This window comes from Quercus lobata, chromosome 5 (genome assembly GCF_001633185.2).
Source record: "Quercus lobata isolate SW786 chromosome 5, ValleyOak3.0 Primary Assembly, whole genome shotgun sequence".
Taxonomy (NCBI): Eukaryota; Viridiplantae; Streptophyta; class Magnoliopsida; order Fagales; family Fagaceae; genus Quercus; species Quercus lobata.
The window spans coordinates 85,807,774-85,819,002 of record NC_044908.1 but is presented as its reverse complement, the minus strand read 5'-3'; the positions used below and the strand labels follow the sequence as shown (position 1 = coordinate 85,819,002).

The window sequence follows — 11,229 nt, the reverse complement described above, 5'->3', positions numbered from 1 at the left end:
TGAGTCGTATTCTTAAATGGTACCATGGTATTTCTGATTGCACAATTTCCTTTGTAATACGTTCTTTACAAGTAGGAGGTGGATTTAAGACTTTGATTACAAAAGAGATGTCCAGATCTAACATCGTCCCATATTGGTTCCCAAGAGTATATTCTTTGGATGGTTTGATCTGCTTGAGAGGTGGCCATGATTTTCATGTATTTAATTCCACCACTAGAGAGTTTGTCAGTCTCCTACTTTGTATATATGGATTATTGGTTTGATTGTCTTTAATTTAGGTATTTGGGTTATTGGCTTTGATTAAGGTTGACCGATGAAGAAAAATGAATAGAAGGGCAAAATCGAAATCATCTACAACCCCACTTAGAGAAGAAGCAGAGAAGGCAGAGATGCCCTCAAGAACAATCTTCTAACATATACATCTCCTAATGTACCACAAATTTACTAAGTAAGTTGACAGAAATTCCTAGAAAATACCTTTCATGAAAAATCGAAAATTTACCTTATATTTTTGGTACATATGGGTTGGGATATGAAAATGTATTTGTAGATCTATTATCAATCATTATATTTGTAGAAAAATCAAGGGGTGCTAATGTAAACTCTTAAGAAATTCAATTTTTCATTTTCAAGTGCCAGTATTCTTTCCCCTTTCTCAAATTTTTTTTTTTTTTTTCATTTTTTATAACACTTTATTATGCCATTTCTATTCAAGAGAAATTTAACTGAGTTTGTGGCTGGTGCAATTTTTCTTCTTTATTTCCTTCTTAATTTTAACCATTTGATAATTGTATAATATATCTATCCAAATTAGGATTTACTCATTGTGATATGTATATAGGCTGACTACCAAAATAGCTGTGATTTGGAGATGTTCAGTACAATCCTTTGTGATGGACACTACCCAAATGTAGTTCAGTGCAAAAGAAAAGGAAAGAAAACATCATTCTACTCTAAACAAGTTGGGAAAGTTGACATTCATCATGCATCCGTCAATGGAAGATTTTATCTCTTTCCTCTACCATAGATTGTTTTATCAATCCGTTTGTTATCCAAAAAAAGTGCAAGATAACATAGATTATATTGGTGGTGAATAGTACATTTTATTGGAGTTGACCATTGTGTGAAGTCATCACCATAGCATTTTTTTTTTTTTTTTAAGCTAAGCTATAATACCTTTAAGCAAAATAAATATTTATATTTTTTATTTAACTATCCTATATATTGCACGGGTTAGCGACTAGTATATTATATAGCCGTGAAGTGCTTACTCACTATGAACGTAGGCCATCATGCGAAACCACGTAAACTTTTGTGTGTGTTCTCTCTTTCATAATCCACACATCATTCAATCATCACACACAATCACACAACAACTTTCACAATAGGCAGGTGGAAACCTAGCAATTTGCATTTCATACATACTACAAATTTATAATAATAATAAAGAAAGAAAGAAAGAGTAGCTGCAAGTAAATCAAGGCAAATTTTTGTGGTTGTGCTTTTGAGAATGTTACATAGCAGCAGCAGCAGCATGCCTTATTATTACTGATAATCCCCCCCTCTTTACTGTAGCATTTGAGTATCTATTAAACCCTCAGTTATCTGCATACATTCAGTAAGATGGTGGAATTAGGGTTCGGGCAACAACGGCCTAAACAATGTGAGGAAAAAGGCGGACAGGAAGCCCTTTGGCTGGTATGGGCATTGGATTCACAATGATCTTCTCATCAGGAAGCAACTTCTCCCAGTTGAACCTCTTCACAACATTATGCATGAAAACTAGAATTTCCAACCGTGCATACTCTTTTCCAGGACACATCCTAGGCCCTCCTCCAAATGGTACATAACTATAAGGTCGTGGTCCATTCCCTTCAAATCTTGAGGGGTCAAACTTTTCAGGTTCTGGGAAGTATTCTGGGTTCCTATGTGTTGAATTTGCACTCCAACATAACTGCAAATTTAAGAAAAATTTAACACGTTAAGCTATTATAAATATAGATATCCAAATTTTGTGAAGACTTGAAAGACTAATGTTAAGGATACCGACAATTTCCACAACCAGGAACATGACATGTTATTATTTAAACATAATCACTTTCACTTAGGTTCATTATTAAACTATTTTTTTATGCACTAATCACATCATGCCATTACTGTTTTGAAAAATGGTATGTTCACAGACTTATTATTTAATTTGTTAAGAACATATATGCCAATTTACATAAACACGTGCTTGTGCATGCTGTAAAAAAATTGCATATACATACTAACCTTCCAACCCTTTGGAATAGAGAAACCAGCGAATACAAAGTCATTAATGGCCTCCCTAAAAGCACCCTGAAGAGGTGGGGCAAGTCTCATCACTTCACATGCAACATTCCACGAATACCTCATCTTCTGAATGTCATCCCAGTTAAGTAACTCCCCTGGTTTTTTTGACTTCGCAATCTCCATTTGCTCTATTTCATATAAAAAACGTAAATATATGTTGTTAACAATGATTAACAATCTAAACATTTAATTACTTTTTTATTTTTAATTTATTAGAAAACCAGCCATAAAGGTAAATTATCATTTTCTTTGAATTATAGTTCACTCGTGAGAAATTGTTAAAATTGAATGGGAGCCTCAGTGGTAGTACTACTTACAAAGTCCACTAGAAATTTTGGTGGTTAATTGCGTTAGTGATGATGTACGTGTTGGAATTATACTTAAAAAGTAATAATTCAAGAGAAAAAAATATAACACATCTATCAAGTAACAATTATATCATGTGCATATGTAATAAAAATCAACAATAAGATGTGAGAAATTTACATACTAGATTATGTTATTCAAGGACCTCACAAGCAATTAGGATGCTCTCCCCAGCTGGTTAGGATTAACAAGAGTTTTATTTTCTCTTTCACACCCCCTTGCAAGTGTGGCATTGACAATATTTATAATATTCAGAAAGGACACGACTAGCCATAAAATCCTTCCTATCGTAATAACACTTCATGTAACAGAAATGTTACATTTGTTGATAAACAACTTTATTAATTAGATTCATTAATGAAGAAGTTCATTAATGTGTTCTTACTTTTGTAACTCCATACTAATACATGGATTCATCTATCGTTCATATCCAAAACTACTATAGTGACAACCTTTAATAGGAGTTCAAGTTACTAGTATTGACACGATAGATTTATTAAAGCTAACACTCAACATGCATGAATCTCATTATGGAAGGACTTCCGAGATTATTATGCACTAACCATCGAAAGACTAGCCCTTATTGTCTTCCATAGTCTGAGCAATTTTAACTTGCACCTCCCTTCCATCATGGTCCAACAATGTACTTATTAGAATAGGCTACATCATGATGGATATGGTCAAGTCAAGGACTACAATGAATGCATTCATAATCTTAGTCTACTAAATCAAGTAGACCTATTTCAATATATCAATATCTTACATTATAAAAATATTGCATAATTTCACAAGAGACTGAATATTTATTTGTTAATAATAGAGGCATCATATATATTATGCTGGGCCACATTATTCTAACAGTCTCCCACTTGGCCTAGCATAACCCCATTTCCAATATATGTGTTTCAAATAGCCCAGAGGACAAGCCTTTGGTAAAAAGGTCAGCCAAATTTTGCTTTGATGTAACTCTTTGAACAACGACTTTCTTCTTCTTAATCATATCTCGAATGTAATGGTAACAACCCTCTATATGTTTTGCGCGAGAGCGACATTTCGGATCTTTGGTGATAGCAATGGCAAAATTGTTATCACTCAAAATGGGAATGGGTCTTTGAACACATTCTACAATTAGCAAGTCTGTTAAGAATTGTTTTAAATATACAGCTTCTTTTACCGCAGCATTCAAAGCTATATATTCAGCTTCCATCGTAGATTGAGCAACACATTCTTGTTTCTTACTTTTCCATGCAATAGCTCCACCACATAACATAAATACAAAACCAGAGGTAGACTTTTGACTATCTAGACACCTGTGATAATCAGAATCTGAAAATCCAGATAATTTTAAATCATCAGAGCGATGATATGTCAATTTCCTACCTTTAGTCCGCTTCAAATATCTGAAAATCCATTGAATAGTCATCCAATGAAGTTTTCCTAGATTACTTTGAAAACGACTAACCATACTAACTGTAAAAGCAATATCTGGTCGAGTACATATTATGATATACATAAGACTTCCTATAGCAGATGCATACAGGTGTAACTTTGGGTCTAGTTTGTCTTGCTCATTTTTAGGACAATCTTTTTGAGAAAGTGGCCTAAGAAAATTATAGGGAATCCTCCCACTCAAATAGTCAACCATATGAAACTTTTCTAGTAAAGTCTTGATATATTTTTCTTGGGAGAGACTCAATTTTTTATTCACCCGGTCTCGTTCAATTTTAATCCCCAAAATGTATGACGCTTCACCTAGGTCCTTCATTTCAAAAGTTTTGAATAGCCACTGCTTGATTTTAGAAAGCATCTCGATATCATTTCCTACCAGAAGAATATCATCCACATATAATGTAAGAATGGCAATCTTATTCGAATTTTTCTTCACAAATACACAAGGTTCAAAAGAATTTTGCATAAACCCCAAAACTGTTACTGATTCATGAAACTTCAAATTCCACTGTCTTGATGCTTGCTTTAATCCTTAGATAGATTTTTCTAACTTGCATACCTTGTTCTCATCTCCTTTTGAAACAAAACCCTCAGGTTGCACCATATAAACATCTTCTTCAAGATCACCATTTAAAAACGCAATCTTTACATCCATTTGATAAAGTTCAAAATCAAAGAATGCAACTAGAGAAAGTATAGCACGAATAGATTGGACTCTTACAACTGGAGAAAAGGTTTCTTCAAAATCAACTCCATATTCTTGAGTATAGCCCTTTGCCACGAATCTAGCTTTGAACTTTTCCACTTTTCTTGAGACATCTCTCCTTATTTTAAAAATCCATTTGCATCCAACTATTTTCATTCCCTGTTGCCTTTCCACTAGCCTCCAAACTCCATTCTTTTGCATAGAATCAAGTTCCTCATTCATAGCACTAATCCAGTTATTTGAATCAGTATCTTCTAAGGCTTGAGAGTATGTTGCTGGGTCTCTCAAATCTTGACTAACTTTCACCTTCTTATAGTTTTCACTATTATAAAAGTAATAGTCAGACATATCATGCCCCTTAGAAATTCGAGTGCTTCTTCTCAAAGGTGTTGGATCTATAGCTTTCACTATTATTGACTCTGTATCTTTTTGTTCTTCCAAGACTTCCTTTTGAAAATCATCATTACCCTCAATTTCAAAAAGATCCTCCAAAAATTTTACATTTCTACTTTCCAAAATTACTTGACTTTCTGGATCAAACAATATATATCCTCTAGACCGTTGTGGGTAGCCCACCATGACACACCTTTTTGTTTTAGACAACAATTTATCCCTACTAGGATCAGGAATTAAAACATGAGCAATACATCCCCATATCCTAATATGAGATAAACTAGCTATCTTACCAACAAACAACTCATGAGGTGTTTTCTCTAAGGCTTTAGTGGGAATTCTATTTAAGATATGCATAGCTACTAGAATAGCTTCACCCCAAAATGAAGTTGGCAAATTTGCTCTTGCCATCATAAATCTAACCATGTCTAGGAGTGTTCTATTGCGTCTCTCAGCAATCCCATTAGCCTCAGGGGTATATGGAGGAGTGCGAAAATGAACAATTCTATTCTTAGCACAATATCTCTCAAAATCATTTGATATATACTCTCCACCTCTATCTGAATTGACAGATTTTATTACATTGTTTGTCCATTTTTCAACCTCAAGTCTATAAGTGATAAACTATTCTAAAGCCTCTGATTTATGTTTCATCAAATAGACATACCCATATCTAGAAAAGTCATCAGTAAAGGTGATAAAATAACGATATCCTCCTTTAGCATTTATATTCATAGGTCCACAAATATTAGTGTGAACTCTCTCCAAAACCTGAGAAGTATGACCTCCTATAGAGTAAGACTTTTTCGTCATTTTCCCTTCAATGCAACTTTCACATGTTGGATAATCTTCTAATATGACATCACTTAACAGACCCATTTTAATCATTCTTCCAATTTTTTTGTTTACTAACATGTCCCAATCTTAAGTGCCATAGATAAGTTGCATTATCTTTCACAGAAACATTAACATCACACACAATACTTCCACACAAATGCACTTGATATATATTATTATTTCGAAAACCATATAGCACTACAACATTATTTTTCTTCATCAAGAACTGTCCATTTCCAAAATAAAAATCATAACCAAGTTTTTCTAGCATAGAAACAGATAACAAATTTCTCCTAAGACTCGGAACATACAAACAATCAACTAAATCAAAAGTTGACCCATTATTTAGTTTTAACTCAAAAACTACTATGCCTTCAATCTTGGCTTTTGCATCATTTCCCATATAAATGTAACTAGCTCCATCATTTATTTTCTGTAGCCCTTTGAACCCCTGCATAGTATTAGAAATATGAGCAATAGCTCCTGAATCAGCCCACCAAGATCCAAACTTAATAATAGTGGTATTAATTTCATTGAGAATAAGATTGCCAAAAATACCTTGAGGTTGTTTCTCATGTGACCTCAAAAGAGAATGACATTCAGATTTTTTATGGCCTGGTTTGTTGCAATGATAGCAAATAATCTGTTTTGTTTTGACCTCAACATCTTGCTTAACTAAAGCCTTCTTGTTACTTCTCCAATCATTTTTACCACTTTTGAATTTTCTTTTCTTCTCAAACCTTTTGCTTCCTTTAGGAACAGACTCCTTTTGTTCAGCAATGTTAATTGAAAATTATTAACTCTCACCTTTGCATCCTCTTTAGCTGTGACCTTAGATAAGAGATCATCTAATGTCCAATGCAAACTCAAAACAAAATAAATTTGTCTTAAGGTATCATAAGAATCGGGCAAGGATGACAAGATAGTTGAAATTTTTGTTTTATCTTCTATTGGTCTTCCTTGAAGGGCTAATTCATCAGTTAAGGCAATCATATTAATCACATGTTGACGAGCATCATCTCCTTCTGATAATTTAGTCCTAATAAATTTTTCCCATAAGCCTTCCACATGTGCACTAGACTTTTTTCCAAACTTCACTTCTAGGCTATCAATTACGAATTTAGCACTTGGGGAATTCATATAGCTAACCATCAATGAATCAATCATATATCCTAGCATAAAAAATTTCATTTTGTTATCTGCCTCAATCCATTTATTACAGGAGATTTTATCAAACTCAACAGACTCCTCATTGGGCTTAGGTGGACATTCAAATTTAATACAATGACTATAATCATAAAACCCCATGTACAAATCTACTCTACGTTTCCACTCTGCATAATTGGGTCCAGAAAGTGTACAATTTTTCATGATATCAGCCATGTTTAGAGAACTAGAGGAGTTTGCCATGTTTAGAGAACTAGAGTTTGCCATCTCTCTGTAAAACGCAACACATATAATTTGTGTATTAAAATCCAATTCTTTTAGCTATCAATTTCTTTTGATAAAATACAAGAATTTATATTTAATGACAAATATTTCAACCAATTAAATTCATCCTGTATCCGTAGGGGCGTAAGGAAGAATTTAATCAATTAGTATTTATCTCTTAAATATTTATTTATTTATATTAAATTAGAGTCTGTGTCTATCCGTAGAGGCGTTGACACACACACACACACACATATATATATATACATTGTGTCTATCCGTAAGGGCGTTGACACATTTATATATATAATCTTTCAAAATCCTATCTCATCCATGTGATTAACCAAAGGGGTGTCATCATATTTGAGTTTAGAATAATGAAAGAATTATAGATGTATTAACTTTGAAGAAAACTAACTCCCACTACAAACTTAAAATTAACTAAATGGCGTTATGCTGTATTTGTTACAACCATTTATTAATAAAAATTTATTTTATACCTAACATATAACAATATCACATGTATAGGGGAAAAAAAATTAACCATAAAGACAAGTTATCATAAATATTAGCAGAGCCTACATGCTTGTGACTGTTGGAATTATACTTAAAAAGTAATAATTCAAGAGAAACAAATATAATATATCTATTAATTAACAATTATATCATGTGCATATGTAATAAAAATCAACAATAAGATGTGAGAAATTTACATACTAGATTATATTATTCAAGGACCTCACAAGCAATCAGGATGCTCTCTCCAGCTGGTCAGGATTAACAAGAACTTTATTTTCTCTTACACACCCCCTTGCAAGTGTGGCCTTGACAATATTTATAATATTCAGAAAGGACATGACTAGCCATAAAATCCTTCCTATCGTAATAACACTTCATGTTACAAAAATGTTACATTTGTTAATAAACATTTTATTAATTAGATTCATTAATGAAGAAGTTCTTTAATGTGTTCTTACTTTTGTAACTCCATGCTAATACATGGATTCATCTATCGTTCATATCCAGAACTACTATAGTGACAACCTTTAATAGGAGTTCAAGTTACTGGTATTGACACGATAGATTTATTAAAGCCAACACTCAACGTGCATGAATCTCATTATGGAGGGACTTCCGAGATTATTATGCACTAACCATCGAAAGACTAGCCCTTATTGTCTTCCATAGTCTGAGCAATTTTAACTTGCACCTCCCTTCCATCATGGTCCAACAATGTACCTATTAGAATAGGCTACATCATGATGGATATGGTCAAGTCAAGGACTACAATGAATGCATTCCTACAATGAATGCATTCATAATCTTAGTCTACTAAATCAAAAGTAGACCTATTTCAATATATCAATATCTTACATCATAAAAATATTGCATAATTTCACAAGAGATTGAATATTTATTTGTTAATAATAGAGGCGTCATATATATTATGTTGGACCACATTATTCTAACAGTACGGAATCCACAAGAAATTTTCATCAATAAACTATAACATATGACATGCTTTGATTGATGAATTATGATGTATAATGCAAAAAGTAGGATAGAGGATTTATATTTCTGGTATATGATCCAACACACAACATCCATTAAATTTATTTTCAAATATGGGATCCAACGAAGAACCCACTTCAGCAACAAAACTATATGGCACGTACACTGTTAAACTGTAAACCTTTTTACAAACAAAACAATTTATAGTCTCCGCCCCTTTCTTTGTTTTTTCCTACTAATAATATTATATTACTTACCTTTTAGAATATTAAGATTAATGACTTAACAAATTTCACAATAGTCAAGGTAATAAGGTAAAAAGCTGTGATTTGTGTGCAATAAAAGTAATATTAATAGTGACTTTACGTGAAAATAATTATCTCAATGAATTGTAACAGAAAAAAAAATTTAATGAAATTGCTTTGTTTATAGCATTGTTATAGATTTCTAAAATTTGTTAAAATTTTTATGAAATTAGATGAAAAACCTTGTGTAAATATTGTTAAAAATTCTAAAATTATGTGAAAACAATCATCTCAATTTGCTATGTTTGTTTCCATGAAAAACTTTGTGTAAAAATTGTTTTCCATATTTTCTCGTGTTTAGTAGCATCTGAAAAAATGAGTCAAATAAAAGCTATCTTTAGTGTGCATTTGACTCTAAATTAAAAAGTCAGTTTATTTTACTATTTAGTTTATTTTTGCTACTATTTATAGGTTCTATTGCATTTTTTGGTATTATTCATGAGTCTTACTATACTATTTTAGCTAATTTTTATATTTATCTATAGTACTTTTAGTAAAAAAATTTCAGTTTTAGTAAAACAGGTAGATCTCAAACAGATCCTAGTCAACATAAAAAATATTACTTATTTTTAGAAATTATTTACCACTAATTGTTTTGGAAAACAACTCTATCTCTAAGTTAAATAAAAGAAGTTAGGAAATTATTTTTCAATTTATTTAAAGTTGCTACCAAATATAAGAAAATGATATAGTTTTATAGAAAGTGTTTTTTTTAAAATAATTCATTTTTTAAAAAACATCATTGCCAAAACAAATAGAGTTTAGAAATAAATAAATAAATAAAGATCATAGGATTAAGAAAGATAAGTGATTGAAAGTTTACCTTTTAGGACCTCATTGTAGATTTCGGGAAGCTCCGCAAGATACTTGACAACAAAAGTAACAGCAGCACTTGCTGTGTCATGGCCACCAATTAGCAAACCAAGAATCTTGTCAGCTATGTCCATCTCAGCCATGAACTGTCCATTCTCATCGGAGGCGAGCAACATATGTGACAATATATCCTGTGTGGGAGATGCTTTGTTCTCAGCCAAATCAATCTTCCTCTGCTTAATGATAGGCCTCAACTCCTTCCTTATCAAGTTTGAAGCCTTAATGGCACGGTTAAAGGGCGTCCCTGGCAAATCTATGGGAATAGAAAGGATCCCAGAAGCCAAAACGGTGAAAGGATCAGCAAACTTGGCAACATGCTTTGGATCTTCAATGCTCAAGAACAACCTACAGGCCAACCAAAAGGTGTAATTCTTGGCAAGTGGAAACACAGTCACTTCTTGCTTCCCTTCCCAACCAGCCTCAAAGTGTCTTCGTGCAATAGTGTCCATGATGCCTATATATCTTTGCAAGGCCTCTGGCTTCATGAAGTTTGGCAACATCTTTCTCATCTTCTTGGATTCTTCATTGGAAGATGTTTGTAGAGAGGAGGGAAAGATTTTGTTCACAGAACTTGGCCACCAAGCTGTGACAAGTTTGTTTTCATTGGAGTATAAGAACTTGTTTCCGGCCGTATTACACATAACAACCATTGGCTCTCCAAAGATTGAAGTCTTGAAGACTTCGGAAGAGAATTTAGCCATTCTATCATATATGAACTTTTCTGGGTGACCTTTTCTTCCAGTGGAGAGATACTCAAGGCTCTCACCAATGAAAGGTAAGCCCATCTTCCCCCTTGGAAGATTAGGATGTGAAGCATAGGACTTGTGGTAGAGAAGGAATACAACAGAAAGAGAAGCAATGAAAGCAAAGAGGATGACACCACTAAGGAAGAAAAGCTCCATAGTTGATGAAGATAGTTTGTGCTTAGGCAATAGTTTTTAGAGGCACGCTTTTGCAAATGCAATATGGGAGTTTATATAGGAAAAATAGTATGTGTATTCTTGACTATATATACAAATACAA

The 11,229-nt window shown here is 32.9% G+C and overlaps 1 protein-coding gene across 1 annotated transcript; it reads right to left on the bottom strand.

The window, feature by feature from the left end:
• Nucleotides 1-1,258: 1,258 nt before the first annotated feature.
• On the bottom strand, nucleotides 1,259-11,158 carry LOC115989783 (beta-amyrin 28-monooxygenase-like). Its single transcript, XM_031113653.1, has 3 exons — nucleotides 10,157-11,158; nucleotides 2,275-2,462; nucleotides 1,259-1,954 (listed from the first exon to the last, which is right to left on the bottom strand). Exons 1-3 carry the CDS (start codon nucleotides 11,106-11,108, stop codon nucleotides 1,655-1,657), a joined length of 1,440 nt encoding a protein of 479 aa, XP_030969513.1. The 5' UTR covers nucleotides 11,109-11,158; the 3' UTR covers nucleotides 1,259-1,654.
• Nucleotides 11,159-11,229: the final 71 nt, after the last annotated feature.